Source organism: Capricornis sumatraensis, chromosome 5 (assembly GCF_032405125.1).
Source record: "Capricornis sumatraensis isolate serow.1 chromosome 5, serow.2, whole genome shotgun sequence".
NCBI classification, from domain to species: domain Eukaryota; kingdom Metazoa; phylum Chordata; class Mammalia; order Artiodactyla; family Bovidae; genus Capricornis; species Capricornis sumatraensis.
The window spans coordinates 91,469,661-91,490,452 of NC_091073.1; the positions used below are offsets into that span (position 1 = coordinate 91,469,661).

Below are 20,792 nucleotides of genomic sequence, written 5' to 3' on the forward strand. Positions count from 1 at the left end.
TTCTGGGCATGTGCCAAATGACAATTGTGTCCCGTGATCACATTTCAAGAATCTAAGGGAGAAGTCCACATATTTCTTGAAGATTCTTTTGAATTATCAAAGAAATAAGATCAACCGGCTATAATACATTTTTTTTTTCTCATGGAGTTTCTTTTAGGCAATTAGGCACGCTGAGCTCAGGTTTCTTAGGTCTTCATTCACCAACAGCTTAGATTCAAATAAGGGCCTTTGGCCGTGAGGAGCCACGTCTGGACTTGCCAAAGTCATTCTGGCATACACTGTACATCTAAAGTAGATTCTTTCATAAATTCTTACACTTACAAATGATAACTCAACATTAAAATAAAGATGATTAAAATGAAAGAGCTGCAATTCGAGAGCAGAGGTTTTGAAGAGAAATAAACTTTGCGGGGGGGAGGAGAAGCAGGTAAGGAGCAAGGTTTGTATGTCATTTGCTGAAACAGACGTGACCATATACAGAACAAGTGTTGACTACAACTGTCTTAAAAGAGGTCAAACAACTTCTATGTGAGTACAAATACTGTGGATAAAATGAAGTGGGAACAAATACATATAATTACATTAAAAAACACCCCCTGGAAAACAGTATATTAAAGCTGCTAAATAAGAAATTGTTAAAATGTAGGAGAGGCGACATGAACATGGATAAGAAACAGTCAAGCTTCTGATCTACCTTTAGTGCATAAGGTGACCCCAGGGTACATGACGTAACAGTGGGTAGAAATAAATGATCTTGGTCTCAAGTACATCACTGAGCTTACATCATTCATCTTCTCTAGTGATGGAAAAGCAAAACAATGGTTAGGACATGAGAGTGATAGTAACGTTCGATTTTGATTGTTGATAGGAAAATCATGGACGGGTCCAAGTTAATGTTTTATATTTGACTTCTTTTTACATAGAGACAACACTGAAGAGAAAATACTCTGTAATCAGAATCTATACTGATTTAGTGGTTCCCAGCCTTTTTGGCACCAGGGACTGGTTTCGTGGAAGACAATTTCTCTATGGACTGGGTTGGGGGGTACGGTTTTGGAATGATTCAAGAAGATTTCATTTATTGTAACCTGTATTCCCATTATTATCACATCAGCGCCACCTCAGATCAGCAGGCATTAGATCCCTGAGGTTGGGGACCCTTGGATATAACAACTTGTTTGTCACTTGAAAGTGAAATAACGTTGAAAACAGGAAAACTGTTATTTTAAAATTGACAGTCATATATAAGCGAATGTATCTATAATATTATGGAATTATAAGAAATGCAAGAAGGCAAAGAAGCTCTCTGAATGGGTCTTACTGGGTTCCAGCCTTTGTTTGTAATGTGGCTAATTATACACATAAAGAAATTCATCCAAGGAATATGACTGAAAGAGTAGACAGTTCTAAATATATTCTACTATCTATTAACAGCAGCCATTCTTACTCATGTTCTGTGGATTTCAAGTATTTCTGGAAAACCAATGAAATTAATTTAATTTTTAAATAAATTAAGACTAGTAGCATCAATCTTACTGAGGATGAATAAATTCTTGAATCAGAAAGTTTGGGCATGGGTGTGAAACACTGAACTCGAAAACTCTGAGCATTTCCTCCCTTTTCTATTTGGGAGTCCAGAGAAAAACAAGAGGTAGAAGTGCAAAATTAGTTTTATTTTGAAAAGCATATTCACTTGCAAGAGTTTCATTTTTTTCCCCCTTACCATATCTTAAAATGGCCATGAACTTACTGACATTGTTGAAGTCAGTTTTACTTAAAATGCTTCGAGTTTCTTTACCAAAAAGAATCCTTTTCAAGGAAAGTCCTGAAAATTAATCCTTTACAAAGCACTATGTGGATGAATATCACTGATTAACTATCATTTAAAGGATTACTTTTAACTTTAGAAGACATCACAATACAATTAAAAAAATCTCGTTAGATGAAACTCAACAATTAAATATTTAATCAGTTTATAACACAAGAGAATGTTTAATCTGCATGATTTACCAATTAAAGACTGCACCCTGATGTGTCTTCAGCAACATGAGAGCTAAAACAAAATTGTCTCAGAGGGTCTCAAGATGGGCAATGCCTTGTAAAGGCACAAACGTTTAGAGAGTTAGGTAGGTTTAGTGTCTCTCCCAGACAACGGGATGCACTTCTGTTGACCCCTACTAGCCTCAGCATTTGGGATATTCTTGGACATTATAAGTGACCATTATAAGAGGGTGCTCTTATGACAATTACTGTGAGCGTCAGTTTTGATTTCTGAAACATCACGACTTTTCAACCCAGAGACTCAAAGCTCTCTGGGAAAGTGTCCAGCCTCTCTGCTGACCCATGGGTACCTGGGGCAAGCTCTGTGTTTCCTGAAACCTGACAGTGTGAGAAGAAACCTCATAATAGGCATTAAAAATGGGACTTGTGCTGCGTGCTCAGTGGCATCTGACTCTGCAACCCTATGGACTAGAGCCTGCCAGGTTCCTCCATCCACGGGATTTTAAAGGCAAGAATTCTGGAGTGCATTGCCATTCTCTTCTCCAAAGAAAGAATTAGAAAAGCATTGCCATGGTTTTACATTAGGATCAGACAAGTTGTGAATGGTTTTGATTTGCTAGCATTTTTTAAACAGCTACTGACAATGATGTTTTATAAGTTGGGATAAGAGAGATTACCTATAAAGCAGAACTTCTGGTAAATCCATATTCTCTTCTGCTAGAGAACTTCCTTTAAATTTCTCTGACCCAGATAAGACACAATTTTTTAATGTGTCTTAAGGTAAGAGTCGGACACGACTGAGCGACTTCACTTTCACTTTTCATTTTTATGCATTGGAGAAGGAAATGGTAACTCACTCCAGTGTTCTTGCCTTGAGAATCCCAGGGACAGGGGAGCCTGGTGGGCTGCCATCTAGGGGGTCGCACAGAGTCAGACACGACTGAAGCAACTTAGCAGCAGCAGCAGCAAGGTAAATTTAACATGTGAGCTTTTTTTTTCCCATTGGCTAAATTCAAAATACAATGATAATCACTAAGTTTAATTCTTTTCTTTTTTAAAAGTATAGTCAAAGCTATGGTTTCTTTCCAGTAGTCATGTATGGATGTCATTGGAAAAGATCCTGATTTGGGGAAAAGATTGAAGGCAAAAGGAGAAAGGGGTGGCAGAGGACGAGATGGTTAGACAATATCTTGACTCACTGGACATGAATATGAGCAAACTCCAGGAATTAGCAAAGGACAGGGAAGCCTGGCATGCTGTAGTACATGGGGTCACAAAGAGTTGGACATGACAGTGACTGAACAACAACAAAATAGTTGCTATATGTTAATTATATTAAGGCTTCCCAGGTGGCGCTAGTGGCAAAGAGCTCTCCTGCCAATGGAGGAGACATAAGAGATGTGGGTTCAGTGCTTGGGTTGGGAAGATCCCTTGGAGGAAACCATGGCAATCCACTCTAGTATCATTGCCTAGAGAATCCCACTGACAGAGTAGCCTGGCGGGTCACACACCACAGGGTCGCAAAGAGTCAGATGTGACTGAAGCAACTTAACACACACACAATATTGTATGTTACAGGTGTACCTGTAGTAACTTACAAATTTTAAAGGTTATACTACATTCAGACATAATGACTGAACAACAGTTGCTATAAAATATTGGCTTTATTTCCCATGTTGTACAATATAAGCTACAAGAATATAGTGTGCAATTCCGGGAATATTATATTCACATATAGATTTCAGTATGTGTACCACTTGACAAGCAAAGACAGCCTCCGTTTAAGATATTCTGGTCATTCTGAAAGACTTAACATGAATACAGAATATACAGGTTCCAACTATTTTTCTACCTGTAGGATTCAGAACCATGGTGATAGCTGTATAGAATATCAAATGACATTCCTTATGTAAAATCTCTTTTCTACTTATCTACTGTAACTGCTACTGCTTCTTGCTTTCACCTGGCCATCACAAAAACACTTTAGAACTGTCTGATACTCTGGGGTGCAAGACTTGGCATGCAAGCAACCTAGTACCTTTTGTCGCCACGGCTAAAATTAGCACTATTTAAAATCTGGAAGGGATTTCAGAAACCATGTGGAGTTCGAGACCAACTTCTTTGGTTTACATGTGCTATCTATACTGAGTTTCAGACAGCTGACAGAACTTCTTGAAGTGCACTTATCCAGTCAATGGCAGAACTGTGGCTAGAACTCAGGTTTCTGGCTTCCTGGTCCAGTCCTCTTCCTCCAAACACTGTTTTATCATTTCAAATTCTGTAAATCTGAAGCTGTTGTTCGGTCACTCAGTCATGTCTGACTCTTCACGCCCCATGGACTGCAGCACTCCAGGCTTCCCTGTCCTTCACCATCTCCCATCGCTTGCTCAAACTCATGTCCATTGAGTTGGAAGTATGGTAGGCATAAGATGGACTTTGAAACTAGAGTGACACAATTTCAAAGTCTGATTTAGTATGTAACAAGTCTTCTATCATCTCTGGATGGGACATTTCTTAACCTGAAAATAAGGCTAAAATGGGGGTGACAGCATCTACCCACAGGGCTTCCCAGGTGGCGCCGGTGGTAAAGAGCTCACTTGCAATGCAGGAGACGAAAGAGACCCAGGTTCAGTCCCTGGGTCGGGAAGATCCCCTGGAGAAGGAAATGGCAGCCCACTCCAGTGTTCTTGCCTGGAGAATCCCATGGACAGAGGAGCCTGGTGGGCTACAGTGCATGGGGTCGCAAAGAGTCGGACATGACTGAAGTGACTTGGCACGCGTGCAAGCATCTACCCAGGTTAGAGATGACACAGGTCAAGAACCTAGCACATTTCCTGGTACATGGAGCTGCCCTAGGGAGAGGAGTGATGACAGGTAAGGCCACAATTATAATTTGACACTTTGAAAAAATTAGGAATGTATTGGGTAGACCAAAAAGTTTGTTCGGTTTTAAGTAACAATAAAAGTCATATTTTTTTTCATTTTCATGATGAATTTTACTGAACAATGTATTCACTAACTGAACAACTTTTTGGCCAACCCAATACCTTAGTCAAACCCAGTACCTTCTATTAAATACGGTATCTGCCATCATTTACTGAACATTTTTCGGAAGTTATTTCTGTTTAAAATAGAAAGTGTTTTATAAGTTTAACTTATGGAGTGAAGCAGAATGTCTTGATATCTGTTGATATTAACCATGATCTTCAAATGATACTTTAGTTTTAATACTTCAAGATTTGACCTAAAAGTCTAAGATTATGCTATTTATGGCCTTTTAGATAATATATATTTTAGTCACCTCCCTCTTTCACACATTGAAGAAACCAAAAAACTTCCATAGAAGCTAAAACAATAATCACAGCAATGCAGGATGCTCAGAAAGAAGGGTGATGGTGTATGGCTGTGTGGGCTGCTCATGGACAATGATAAAAGGTACCATCCTCCTTCATGGTACAGCCCCAAAACAATGGACACAAATCTAGGGCAGTGCCCATCTTTTTGGACCTTAGTCACTGGTACAATTATTTAAACAGAACCCTAAGGTATTTAGTCAGAAATATTAGGAACTATTATCAGGCTTCCTAGGTGGCGCTAGTGGTAAAGAACCTGTGGGCCAATGCAGGAGACACAAGAGGTTTGAGCCCCTAAGTCAGAAGATTCCCCTGGAGAAGGGAATGGCCACCTACTCCAGTATTTTTGCCTGGGAAATCCCATGGACAGAGGAGCCTGGCGGGCTACAGTCCATAGGGCTGCAAAGAGTCAGACACGACTGAGCACATATCTCCCTTCAAATTAGGAACTATTAAGATGCTTCATTAATCAAAAGGATTTTAAGACCAGGAACACCATGAGTAATTTATTATTACTCTTAGGACAAGTTTCACAGAATTTTCAGCAGTCTTTTCCATGCATGGGGCATCACGCAGAAAAAGATTCTTTAGTAAAACACCTGATTTCTTTTTTAAAGTGTTGGTATTGGAGGCAGGATCAGTGTTTTGTAGAATAATTGATTTATGTAGAAATATTAGTATATATTCTAAAATGAAGCAAATTTCCTTTGGATAAAAAGCATATCTTTTATAAGGAATTAAGCTCTCATACTGTAGCCCCTGTACTCTTATCTAGGTTGGTTAAAACCACTACGTAATGACTCACTGCTGTGTGCTTGTGTGTGTACACATTTCCCTTTGCATCTGAAGGTGGGAGGCTCCATTCCCTTACTTACTCAGGAAACACTTTAATTGGAATAGCAAAAGTTTGTCACTGATGCCTGAATAAAATTGTTCCTTTCAATCTTTTATCTGTAATAGACTCAGGTTGCTAACAGTATTTATAGGGTCATTATTTTCAACTGCTTCTTGACACCTAACAATATTATTTTAAGCTACAGCCAAGTGGATTTCCAATAATTATATAATGTCTCTTGGTAATGATTTGTTGCTTAAGATACACATTCTACTTTACCTTTCAACACATACTTGATAACCTCTCATTTACTAACTGTAATTGAGGCAAATTCAGTCTTGGCTAATTAGGGGCTCTTAGTACCCCCTCATCTATGTTATTCTTAATGACATATCAATAGAATTAGAGTCTACTTTTTTGTTTTTAATTACAGTAATACAAGTGTGCAACTTAAAAATATTAGAATGTTTAAGGACACTGTAACTATTTTACAAATAACAAGTCCAATGTCCTCCTGGGGATATTCAAAATGACAAAACCTTCACAACCAAAACAGAATGGTTTTTTGTTATGGGTTCCTTTTAGAAGCAAACCTACAGCCATGCCTGATGCTTAGGCATTGGAAGGAAAGTGCAATATACCCCTATAGCCATGACGATAGAACGAGAACACCATTTTAACATTGGCCTCCTGGCATCTACTTTAGTTAGCTCCCTTTGTCAATTGCTGCCATACACAAGCCTCAAAAGAAGTTTGGTGAATGGAGGGGAGTGGAAGCGGGAAATATTTTTACGAAGAAAGAAATTCTACGTCTGTTACAAACTGAGGATGAGTTCTGTAGTAAAAAGGTCACCAAGACAAAAAATTGAAGATGTTAAGAAGTGTGTAACACGCAGAAACACACACACAGACATGCGTAGTGGTCTATTTGTAGAATGACTCTACCATTTTTTCAACATAGAAAATGTGCTTCCACTATATCAAGAAGAAACATAACGGGAATAACATAAACTCTTATTTTCTGTTCAACATGTTTGAAAATTACCACATAAGCAAAAAAAAGTAAAAGAGAACTTGGAAGTGAAACATATGCTCGTAAATTCAGAGCAATACCAAATGGAAGCAGAAGTTGCTAATACGGTTTCAGTATTTTGTAAAAGAGCCAGCTGGATGGATGATAATTTTTCTACCCCTGCAGGGCATCAAAGCTTTTCGGAAATCATTCTCTTCACACATATTAACACTTAGCTTATTAAAACAGATGATACTTTTATTGTAAAGCAGCCTGGGTAGAGGCTAGAAACATAAACTACGAAAGAGAAGGCTCATTTTGACCACCCAACCCAACAAACAGCAAACACTGACACGACAGACCATGGTGGAGAGGATGACGTAGCAAGACCTTCTGTAACTGCCACAGCTGAAGTGTCACCATGAAGCCCGTGAATTGCTGTTGTGAAAACATTTGCAGTAACTTGCATAATTAAATGAAACTGCCAGAAAAGCATTTCTAAAATGCAGAGAAGATGTACATAAATAAATACAGTTCAGAGCAAATATTACACATCAGAATCAGCAATGGAATGGATTATGCAAAGTTATGTCATCAGCAAAGTACCATTTCCCTTGAACTGACTGCTGCCTAATTACAAATAAGTGACAACATTGTTATTGAAATGGACTGCTCTCTTAGTCTCTTTTACAGATACTCAGTGGATGAAACTTGTGGATCAAGGCATCTAAAACTACAACCTCCCCTTTCTAGGAGCTGCCATGCCTCTGTGAAGACCTCCACGAGACCGGAGCAGCATTCTATCTGTTAGCAAACCTTAGTACTGGAAAACAAGATGAAAAGACACACTAACAGTACAGTGGCAGATAGCTGGCTTTACTGCGACTTTTTTCTTTGTTTGCATGAAGAATATCATATTGACTTAAGAAAAACTTTTATACTAGGGGCCAAATACATTGCAGTATTATTCTGTTTACGGATTGCTGCAAAGGCAAGTGATGTAAACTGTACGCAACGGTGAACTGGATATCCTCTTGCTTGCTAAAATGAACCTTTGAATGATTTTGAGATTCTCATTCTAATAGTGACAGTTTTCAAGTACAGGAAAAAAAATCTATGAAGACTTCTGTCAGCAGTCAAAGAAACAAAACAATAAACTATTAGCTGTGTAGAAGAAAAAAAAAGGAAAAAAGAGTGATTTGCAGACACACCCTCAAAATGCAACTTTTCCCTTCGCAGTACATCTACAATGCCAGCTGGCTCTGGAAGAGTAGCTACTTACATCGAACAACTTTTCTATGTACATTTCCTCATTGACCTTTTCTCGAAGAATGTCTTGATTTTGCCGAACAAACATAATATAGGTATCTGCCAGATCCATTCCTGGTTTCTGTTGTAAGGAAAAAGCACGGGGAATAAAACAATATTAGGTTTTGATTGTGAAAATTTATTTAATCACCACCCTAGAATTTCATTCATTACATCATTTCAAAAGTTACACTAGAAAAATACGCTTAAGATCAACAACTGTCATTGTTCAGTTGCCTAGTCGTATCTGACTCTTTGTGACCCTATGGACTGCAGCACTCCAGGCCTCTCTGTCCCTCACCCTCCCCTGAAGCTTGCCCAAGTTCATGCCCATTGCATCAGTAATTAAAAAAAAAAGATCAACAATGGACACCTTCAAATTCCATAATTAAAGTAAATAAAAGTTTATTATTGAGGTCTATAACCTGAGGTCATAGTTATTGTTCATCATTTAGATGATTAGAAATATGTGCTTGTAAGATAGTAGATACCTTTTATAAAAAATGTCTACCTTGCTAAGCCAATATGCTCAGTATAAATAAATTTTTCCAAAAATTCCCATAATCAATAATCATTTCTTAATTGCAACTACAACTTCTTTTTCAGCATTTCTGGCTGGTTTATCCATATATATTTAAAAAATGTTAGCTTTCCTTGGGTTGCCTTCCTCAACTACTATGGGTGTTCAAGGAACACAGAATAAGTTTTCTTATTAGGGAGATATTGAACAAAAAACATTTAATGCATTACAAAATAAAAAGGAAATGAAAATTTGGTGGGTTATCCATTGCTTCGGCTCATCCGTATTTATCAATACTACCTCAAGGACTTATATTATTTTAGAAATGCGATAAGACTATGGATGAACTAGTCTCCTATGAAGAGCCAAAGGTGTGGACTAGCTAATTTTCCAAAGTTATCCAACATTTCACATCTTCTAATGTTAGATGAGACAGGGCAGTTAATAAAAGTCCTCCTTGCTATGGAATCTACAAAATCTGCACAAGGAGGGGACGAAACTCTGAATGGTTCCTCAGGAGTATTCCTTCTAAACTTATCTTTAGTTCTTTATAGAGTTTCACATAGCTTGACTAGATGATTTGTATACTCTATACCTGGAGTTGATTCATATTCTGTACTGAGTTATTCATTTAATTAGAATAGGGTAATAATATGATGAAATGGTGAAACTGATGCCCACATAAGTCAGTTAGTTGTGCATCATTTCATATCTGTAGGATGCACTTATATAAGCCATCAATGGACTCTTCACAAAAGTAAGTAACATAAGGAAATTAGGTGAAAGAGGATGTGAATCATTTAACTATTCAGGAAGATCCCCTGGAGAAGGAAATGGCAAACTATTCCAGTATCCTTGCCTGGAAAATCTCATGGATAGAGGAACCTGGTGGGCTGCAGTTCATGGGGTTGCAAAGAGCTCGGCATGACTGAGCGACTAAAACACTGCAGGAAAGACAAGATATACCTCTGAGTGATGTTAGGACAGTGGTCATGCCTTTTCCTTAAATGAAAGACAGAAAGTTCTTATCACTTCTTTTTTTGGGGGGAGGGATAATAGTTTATATACGGTGATAAAACTGCCCATCTCTTAACCAGTGCACAGTGCAGACATTGGCATATCTCATTAATAAAAATTAATTTGACTTTTTGCTAACAAAGTTATTTCTGGGCACTGAAAATCCCAGGAAGTACTTACTGTTCTTATACATAGCTTAAAGGGAAATTTATATCACATACACTGAAGGATACTTTCAAACATAACCTTGATATAACAAAATTCATGACTAGTTATAACCAGAAACAACTATTTATATAAATGTCTTTATTAATCTTTCCTTCAAGAGCATTCCTACACAATGCAGAAAATATATTCCAAACTTACCAAACTCATTTTGCTGTTTTTCTACATAATTCTCATCAGCAATGTTTGAAAGTTTAAATAATTGCAAGGATACTCAAGAGAAACCTAGGTGATTTTCTTCTTTGGGGGCAAGTGGTGTTATACTGAGATTTCCAGTGAAAAGGCGGGGTAATTTGTACAGGATTATTAGCTACTATTAACATTTGAAGCCCGTAAGATAAGGATCTCTCTCCGTGTCTCTCAAACTTTGTCAAAACACTAAAAATTAGTAAATTCAGAAAACATACTGCTGCAGAATGAAAATGACAGAAAAATTTTCCACATATGATAACAAGTCAGTTCCACCTGATATGTATAATACCAAGGCAACAGGGTTTTGCCCAGCTGGACTGAGAGTTAAAGAATAAACACATGTGAGGCTTGCCTCCTCCACCGTTTCGCCTCACCCCATTTTTATTTTTGCCTTTCAAAAGAGGAGTATGCTTATAAGTTTACAATAGTTAAACACTGGACCCATCAGACTCACTGGAAACTGAGTTATAGCCAGGTGAAATGGAGAATGATGCCTTTATACACCTGCCACAGACTCGGAAGGTAATTTTCTGTTTCTTTGATCACTTTTAAGATAACATTAGACACCATGAAACATTGTCCAGGAAAAACCTATCTTTTGCCACCTGAAACTAACAAACACTTTACAATTTAAGCCTAAAAGAAAACTCTGTGCAGTTTCCTTTGGCAGACCGAAGGGCTGTAATACTGAAATGTGTAAGCTGAGACAGTTTTACAACTAAGAAAATTAGAATCCCTGGTTGGGGGTGTTAAGGAAGGCTCATTTAAGTTTATTTCAACAAATTAAGTGTCGTCTTTTTCTTCTTGAAATTACATTTTCTCCCCTTTGGCAAATTAAGCTCTGCTTGCCTAGTAAACAAAACCTACAATTTTTACATTCCTCATTAGCATTATTTCTTCCTTTATCTTTGAGCTGTTTACCTATTCTTGAAACTGTGACATACGGGAATTTCACACCTAGTGAATATATTTTCATGTAGCTTGTGGCATGAAACTATAATCATTAAAAGAATATACACAAGTAAGAATAGCTGCAACAGCTGGTGACATTTACCAATTAGAATTATAGTTCTTTAAAACACTTTATCGTTCCTTTGGTGTATGAAGGGTAATTATCTCTGATAAATTGCTGAAAAAGATATAATTTTCCTTTTAAACAGTTTCTACTTACAGTACAAATGTGTTTGGATAGAAGACATTATCGCTGGTTCAGTGCTCCTTCGTGCTAAGATTCTTGCTTTATGGCAGTAAAATTTACATACTTTGGAAGTCACTGTGTCTCATTCCATTAATACACATTATCTTATTAGGAAATAAAGTTTAGTCAGAAAACAAAAACTGAACACACTTGGTTCAGTTTTCATTTTCTGGTGCGTAAATGAAAGGCATGCATGTGACTGCATCAGCCAGACAGAATATTGCTACGCATTTTGGTGCAAGTGGGTGTCCTCAGTCTTATCAAAGGAATAGCCAGTTCAACTTAACAACTGCAGATTTGGATGAGTTTTTATCAAGAATATTACATTCTAGAGAGGTACACTTAGAAATGTTTTCTATATTGGTAATTATCAGTTCAGTCACTCAGTCATGTCTGACTCTTTGTGACCCCATCGACTGCAACACACCAGGCTTCCCTGTCCATCACCAACTCTGGGAGCTTGCTCAAACTCTTGTCCATCGAGTCATTGATGCCATCCACCATCTCATCCTCTGTCATCCCCTTCTCCTCCTGCTTTCAATCTTTACAAGCAACAGGGTCTTTTCCAATGGGTCAGTTCCTTGCATCAGGTGGCCAATGTATTGGAGTTTCAGCTTCAGCATCAGTCCTTCCGATGAATATTCAGGACTGATTTCTGATTTCCTTTAGGATGCACTAGTTTGATCTTGCAGTCCAAGGGACTCTCAAGAGTCTTCTCCAACACCACATTTCAAAAGGATCAACTCTTTGGCGCTCAGCTTTCTTTATAGTTCAACTCTCACATCCATACATGACTATTGGAAAAATCATAGCTTAGACTAGATGGACCTTTGTTGGCAAAGTAATTTGTAATTATAGTTTTCTTAACAAAGGAGAAAATAACGATTAAAGACCATATAGTAAGCACATGCGTGTTAAGTTGCTTCAGTTGGTTCCAACTTTTCATCACCCTATGGACTAGAGCCCACCAGGCTCTTCTGTCCATGGAGTTCTTCAGGCAAGAATACAGGGTGGGTTGCCATGCCCTCCTCCAGGGGATCTTCCTGACTCAGGGATCTAACCCGTGTCTCTTATGTCTCTTGCATTTGCAGGAGGGTGCTCTACCACCAGTGCCATCTGGGAAGCCCTATAGCAAGCACATTATGTATAAAATACTGGGTCTCCTGCATTGCAGGCAGATTCTTTACCATCTGAGGCACCAGGAAAGCCCTGCTGCTGCTAAATCACTTCAGTCATGTCTGACTCTGTGCGACCCCATAGACGGCAGCCCACTAGGCTCCCCGTCCCTGGGATTCTCCAGGCAAGAACACTGGAGTGGGTTGCCATTTCCTTCTCCAATGCATGAAAGTAAAAAGTGAAAGTGAAGTCGCTCAGTCATGTCCGACTCTTAGCGACCCTATGGACTGCAGCCTACCAGGCTCCTCCGTCCATGGGATTTTCCAGGCAAGAGTACTGGAGTGGGGTGCCATTGCCTTTACCCCTAAAAGAGAGTCAATGTTGTTTTCCATTCTCCATTTAAACCTTTGAGATCTTCAGTTCACTAAGCACTAACTTCTCCATCTTGCTTTTTAGGGTAGTAATCTCTAAATCAAAATAAGACTTCCTGGATTACTTTTAAGTTGATTCAGAAAAGAACAGAATGTGGCTAATGAAATGACAGTACAAGGTAAAACATCTAAAAAATTCCCCCAGGGGCATAAAGAAATCGATACATATGGAAGGGAATAGAGTATGGAAAGGTGAGTTCCTCTGACTTGGGCCGCATAAGAAACAGAATACACCAGCGAGTGAATGTGTTTAAGTAAGGGTGCAGACTCCAGCACATTTTCTCCCAGTGTTAATCACTAGTTAACTTAGTGAGATGAACATGCTGTTCAAAAAAAGAAAGAAAAAATTCCTCGTTAATTATATGCTACAAATGCTCTTACTTCCTGCTGCTGCACCTAATTCCACAGGTGCAAGTCGTCACTTTCCTCATTCATGGGTAGGTGGGTGCAGTGCTGCAGACATTTTTCACAGCTACAGATTTAGATACAGAAGAAGCTGCTTAACCTTCCATGGAAGGTTAACAATACGCTATGCAAACACTGTCATGGTGTCTATTTAACAAGAAGACAAATTTTTAAATATACTATTCCCGTCTCAAAGATTAATAGAAGCTACAGTCTAATTGACTTAATTTGAAAGTGCATGTCTCATAACCTAGAAAAGCCTGCCTTGAAGAAACAATCAGGAGTGGAACTCTGATATCTTGATTTATGATAATCTGCGTGCTTCATAAATGAAATACCTGCACCTGGTCATTATTTTAATTTGCAAGAAAAATGGATCTTCTGAGATTTAAAACAATAGCATGTCTCTTCAATATGAAGTTGTGGTAGGAAAAATTTACATTTCCATTTTGGCATTTCAGATTCAGGAAAAGTCTATGACTGATGATCAGAGAACACAAGACCTAATTGTACAAACACACAACTTATCTGAGGTACCTTTAACAACAACATATTTTTTTAAATTGTTTAATATGTTCCTTATTAGTTTGGAATTTATGCAGCAATTTCTATGTTTTATATTTGAGTGAAAATGCTCTTAACATTAAGCTTCTCAAAAGAATTTGGAGTAGTTTAACAAGTTATATACACTCAAATACTTAAAAAAAATTTTTTTTGAGTACAGCTGTGATGATTATATGTAAAACATACATACACTTTTTTAAGCCAAATTTTCTAAAAACTAGAATAATTATATTGTATTCATATAGAAAATCAAAAGGAAAGAAACCGAACTAAGGTCTTCGAATTAGATTTATTCCAACTTAAATATAAGCCCAGGATGAAGACTAGTTCATAAAAAGGGGCAGAAGAAATGTAAATAATGGAAAAGTCATATGGATATACAATTTTCAAGATTTCCTAATAACCGTTTATCCAGTTTTTTAAAACAAATTATTTCCAGCAGCAGCCACAGACACCTTTCCCTTTGTTAATTGTAGAGCTATTCAAAATTCTATTAATTCACAGTACAATGCATTTGGAACCCAAATTAGGAAGTAGGAAATTCTGAATTAGATAATGGCATGCACATCCATTTGAAAACATTTCTTGGACTTGGAGCATGTAACATGTATGTTTTAAGTATGTAATTTCATTCAGTCCCACATTCTAAGGGAGAGGGTTCCATTACTCCAGGATCTTGCTCTGGATAAGGGTCTTCTGTTTGCTCCCTGTAAGCACAGTCAGTAAAAAAGTAGATTCCTATCACAATGCTGTGAGAATATCTTACATCAGAATCTGCTATAATTAACACTCATATAGTTTATGCAGTTATATTGTTCAAATTCTTAAAATTCACCTGAAAGCTTCACACTATTCCTTCTAAATAGTGACATATTTTATGTGTTCATTGATTTAAGCACTAGCATGATCAAACATTTTTGTTGTATCGTGGCAGAAAACCTTCCAAAGAGGAGGTTATTTTAAATATTAAAAGGAATATTGAATAGTAATTTAAAATAATAGCCTAAAGTACTCAAGGAAAAGAGGCAGGTTGGTTTTCAACTGAGACTCATGGGCTTAATTTTCATCTTACTATGACTTTCCCACTTGAGGTCACGAGCGTATAGTATCTCTCTTGCTATTTTTGATTGATAAGATCACTAACGTCTCAAGAGTTTTGACAATTAGCTGCTGATACAGAGAGGAAAGTGCTAACACGTATGTCACACATTAGCTTTATACTACTATTTTCATTATTATATACGCTCAATATTATATTTCATTATTATGAGTAATAATTAGGGTGATTATGAAGATATTAAATCTCCCATTTATAATACAGTTGTAACCTTTCCCCTATCTATAGCTGCTATGATGTCAACTATAGAAACTACACTGAGGACTTGAACAAGTAAAACTTAAATGCTGTGGGTATTATTTAATTTCACCTTTAAAATTCAGATTGCCTGGGGTTGTCTTATTTGGCACTAATTTGGAACCTTTCAGATTTAGGCCTAAAGGACACATGAGGATGCTAGAATGTTAGGGTCTGGAGGCAGCTCATGGATTTACCTTCTGTAAGAAGAATGAGACAGACAAGAAAACCAAAGAAATAAAGATGAAAGAAGTAAAGCACTCTTCTAGGAAGCACAGAAGGCTACCTCCCCTGCTCCTCTAATGGCGAGACTCTCAGCCTGGTCCTGGTGCGACCTGCCTCTGTAGGTGAACACGTCCCAGTGGGCACGCGCACCATTCCCCATGTTCTGCCTGGCTCTCACTCTGATGTAAAGCACTGAGTGTTCCAGCGGCCTCATCTAAGTAACAAACAGTGTCTGAACAAAGGAAGGAGGAAAGACGCCTCTTGTCACTGAACTGACTGGCTGTACGTTTAAAAGTCATCACTGGCACATGCAAGGTGCTTGAGAGTCTAAAATAAAAGGAAAATAAATGAAAAGCAATCTAATGTTTTTCACCCTGTGGAAAACAAATGGTTTTTCTTTTGGAAAATGGTCATGTTCTGAAGCAGAGGGTGCAGGGCAATGTATGCTGCAGGGAGCATCATTCCAGGGAGAAGCGAAGACAATCCTGTTTATATCAATAGTGTGTGACAGTTATAAAGCACATAACATACACTTTTATTATTTTTATAATACATATTGATATTTATTTCGTTATTTTTATAAACAAATATGTACTTTTATTATTATTTAATATTATGCACATTAATATGTGCATCAAATCCTCAAAAGAACCTATGGAAGGAGACAGCACAGGGATGGCAGCAGTATTGTCACTGCCCAGGTGGGAAGCCCAGGGGTCAGACTGCCAGGAAGGGGCAAAGGCGGGACTTGAACTGAGATCCTGGACTCCACACCAAGCCTGTTCAATATAGTATGCTCTGTGCTTAGTCGCTCACATTGCCGCTCTTTGCAACCCCTTGGACTGTAGCCCACCAGGCTCCTCTGTCCATGGGACTTCCCAGGCAAGAGTGGTTGACTCCAGTGTGAATTGGAGTGGGTTGCCATTTCCTTCTCCAGGGAATCGTCCCAACCCGGGATTGAACCCATGTCTCTTCTGCTTCCTGCATTGACAGGCAGGTTCTTTACCACCAGGACCACCGGAGGAGCCCACACAGTATAGAGCTGAATTCAAGTCACACTGTGGAGAATTGGAAGGTTAGAAATCTTTGGCAAGTGTTAGAGAACGTTTGAGAGAACTGTTAATGAAGACAGGAAAAGGATAAGCCACCTCCACCTTCTCAGGGAGGACCACCAGGATCAGGCAGCAGCGCTAAGCAGCCCATCCAGGGGGAGTTTCCTTGTCCTCGGTCACCGTCAACCTCATCTGGTCCTCCAGGTCTCTCTAGCTGTCACCTCACTGACCAGCACAGAGATCATATGTGATGTGTGTAATAATGGCAGCAGGATAACCTGCAATAGGCACTGTTCACATACACATCCACACCAAAATGCCTGATAATGACCTATAAAGCAAAATTTCAGAATTGGAGTTGGAAAGGGCTTTTACAAAAAATTTATTTGGTTCCATCTGGTCTATGCTATGGCAGGTGGGGTCTTCATTGTGGTGCACAGACTCTCTAGTTGTGATGCGTGGGCTCACTTGCTGTGAGGCATGTAGGATCTTAGTTTCCTAACCTGGAATCAAATCTGTGTCCTTTGCATTGCCAGGCAGATTCTCAGCCTCTGGACCATGAAAGAAGCCCCAGAAAGGGCTTTTAAATGTCCCTTTAAATGTTAAATGTCATCTGGTTGTTTTCCCCACATAGTTCAGCAATCTGCAGTGCCACACCTGGCAAAGAGTGGAGTAATTACTACTATACTATATCACCTTTGTAAAAAATTTTAGTTTCTTTTTTTTTGTTCTTAGTATACTGATGTCAGTTCCACTGATGTAACCCAGCTCCCACTGGGTTTTTGTTACTGATCCTTGTTCTGTCCTCTTGACTGATAAATATTGAGGCTTCCTCTTCTGCAAAATGGGAACTCCATACATTAAACAGGACTCTCTTGTCTCTTAGGTTTTTCCTCCCTCAAGAGTAATATCCTGATTTCCCTTTTTTTTTTTTCTCTATAAGCCATTATTTCTCGATTCCCTTAACTATGCTGGCTGCTCTCTACAATAGGAGGTAAACTAAAAAGTATTCGTTGGTTTTTAAAGACTACTGATAGATTTGCCACATTAATAGATGTGAATAAGATAGTATAGAACAGAATGATTAATTTTTTAGAATCTGGACACTAGATTTACTATAATCAATAATAATGATGTATAATGACAGCTAACATTTATCAATCACTAATTTCATTGTAGGAGTCCTGAAAAGTGCTTAACATATTTGCAACAAGCCTAGAAGTGGTATAATTCTATTTCCATTTGATAAAGTAATTGGCATTCACACAAGTATATGCATGCTACGTGTTTAGTCGCTCGGTCATGTTTGATTCTTTTGCAACCCCATGGACTGTAATTCGCCAGCCTCCCTAGTCTATGGAATTTTTCAGGCAAGAATACTGGAGTGGGTTGCCATTTCCTCCTCCAGAGGATCTTCCTGACACAGGGATCGAACTGGGTCTCTTGTGTCTCCTGCCTTGGCAAGTGGATTCTTAACCACTGCACCATCTGGGAAGCCCATACACAGGTATATGCCTATTTCCAAGCTCATCTAATTATAAACACTAAATATGTGCAGTTTTTAATATATCAGTTATGCCTCAATAAAGCTGTAAAGATACATAAGACTATGTTCATAACATGCTATATTTAAATGACTATATTTGAATCATTTTCTGTTATTGACATTTATACATCTTTAGCCTGTGCTATAAGGTATACCTGATAATCAAGTATGTTCCAGGAACATGAATTCCTCCTTCTCTTCTGCATTAGGAATACCACTTAACTGTATGGATATACCACTTCTTGTTTATCCATATGCTGGACTGAAAGACATTTTGGTTGCTTTCAATTTTCAATGATTATGAATAAAGTTGCAATGAACACTTTTGCAGGTTTCATTGTGGACATATGTTTTCAGATCAGTTGAATAAATACCTAGGAGTGTAATCAGTGGGTTGCTAAAGCCTAAATTTAGGTTTGTAAGAAACTGCCAAATAGTCTCCCAAAGTGGCTGTACAATTTTGTATTTCCATCAGCAATGAATGAGAATCCCTCTTGCACTGGATCTTTGTCAACATTTTGCTATTAACAGTGTTAAATTTTAGCCATACCAATAGGTATGTAATAGTATCTCACTGTTTTAATTTTCATTTCTCCAATGACAAATGATATTGAGCATCTTTTCATTTGCCTATTTGATACCTATATGTCTTCACTGTAGTATCTGTTCTGATCTTTTGCCCATTTTTTAATTGTGCTGTTTGTTTGAGTGTTAAGAGTTGTTTGTACATTTTACATAAAGTCTTTGACAAATATATGTCTGTAGCTTGTTGTTTTACTTCCTTAAAAGTGTAGTGTACTGTGTGTGCTTAGTGGCTTAGTTGCATCTGATTCTTTGTGACCCCCATGGATTGTACCCTGCCAGGCTCCTCTGTCGATGGGGATTCTCCAGGCAGGAATACTGGAGTGTGCCGGCATGCCCTCCTCCAGGGGATCTTCCCAACCCAGGTCTCTCGCATTGCAGGCAGATTCTTTACCATCTGAGCCACCTATTAAGTCCAGCTTACAATGTTTTTCTTTCATGGATGTTTTGGGGTTTGTATCTAAACTTAAGGTAGTATTTTCTCTTATGTTTTCTTCTAGAAGTTTTATTGTTTGCATTTCACAAGTAGGTTTTTAAATCAGTTGTGAGTTAATTTTTTTTTTTTTGTGAGTTAATTTTTGTGAAAGGTAAGCCACTGTTCTTTTTTTCTCATAAGGTTCTCTGTAAAAGACTGCTTCAGTAAGGTATCTTGCTGGAGTTTTAGCATAAAAAAATAGTAACAGCTAACAGATCTCATAATTTTTGAAATTAAAGTTTATTTCCAGATCTAAGGGAGAAACTCTAGCAATCTACCATGGCCACACCACATCTGTGGTTTAGTATGCTTTGCTGTGTGTGGCAACGTGATATAATAGTGACATTAGTAAGCTGGAATTCATTAGACAGTGACTGGTATGATAAAGAGTCTGAGTACAATTGCTATGGCTGTTTCCATGATATGTCTATTTCCTTGATGTGAGAACTGACTCATTGGAAAAGACCCTGATGCTGATTGAAGGCAGGAGGAGACAGGGATGACAGAAGATGATATGGTTGGATGGCATCACTGACTCAATGGACATGAGTTTGAGTAAGCTCTGGGAGTTGGTAATGGACAGGGAAGCCTGGTGTGGTGCAGATCGTGGGGTCACAAAGAGTCAGACACGACTGAGCAACTGAACTGAACTATTTCTCTATCTCTTTTATTCCTAGACATGGAACAGCTTGCAGGCAGGACATATATATTTTCATTATAGCCCAGAGTCTAGCATTTAGTGAGTGTTAAATAAGATTTAGCCAAGAAATTTAGTGAAGAAGTTGAGGATGTTTAATGTAGAAAATAAGAATTCCTTAGACAACAAATCCTTTTGAATAGCCATCATATCTCTTGGGAAGAGAATGCATGATAATTATCACCAAATATCTGAAGGGCTATCATGCAGAAAAGGAATTAGAAACAAAATAGAATTCACAGAGGTACAGAATTTCAACTCATTACACATAAGAGGAAGCTTCCTTATGGTGAGCCTATAATCACTGAAAAAATTAAAAGAGCTTGACTGAATCTTTTTGAGGGCTATTAGGAGAGGGGGCTTCTGCATTGAGAAGGAGCATGAATGAACCACTTCCCGTGTCTTTCAATGATGAAGCTCTATGGGCTCTAACAGATCTAGTACAGAGCCAAATTAAGAATCGCAAAAGCCCTAAGAACAGAAATAATTATGATGTTCCATTCCATTTGTATTTAATAATTCAAAATTAAAAATAAAATCTATATTATAAAGTACTCATTAAGAACAATAAAGTCCATATGTTCCCATGATGACTGGTCCTTTTCTTCTTCAGATGGCAATAAACTATTCCCCCTTACTGCTTTCTTTCTCTCTTTTGAGCTGCTCCTTTGCAGGACCACACAC

General features: G+C 38.1%; 1 protein-coding gene across 15 annotated transcripts in view; it reads right to left on the reverse strand.

The window, feature by feature from the left end:
- CADPS2 (calcium dependent secretion activator 2) overlaps positions 1 to 20,792 on the reverse strand; it is a 563,191-nt gene that overhangs the window by 19,161 nt on the left and 523,238 nt on the right. For all 15 annotated transcript variants that reach the window (XM_068972950.1, XM_068972951.1, XM_068972952.1 and 12 more), the window contains one exon: positions 8,484 to 8,591. In XM_068972950.1, the coding sequence (XP_068829051.1) occupies positions 8,484 to 8,591 (108 nt within the window). The remainder of the gene's footprint in view (positions 1 to 8,483; positions 8,592 to 20,792) is intronic.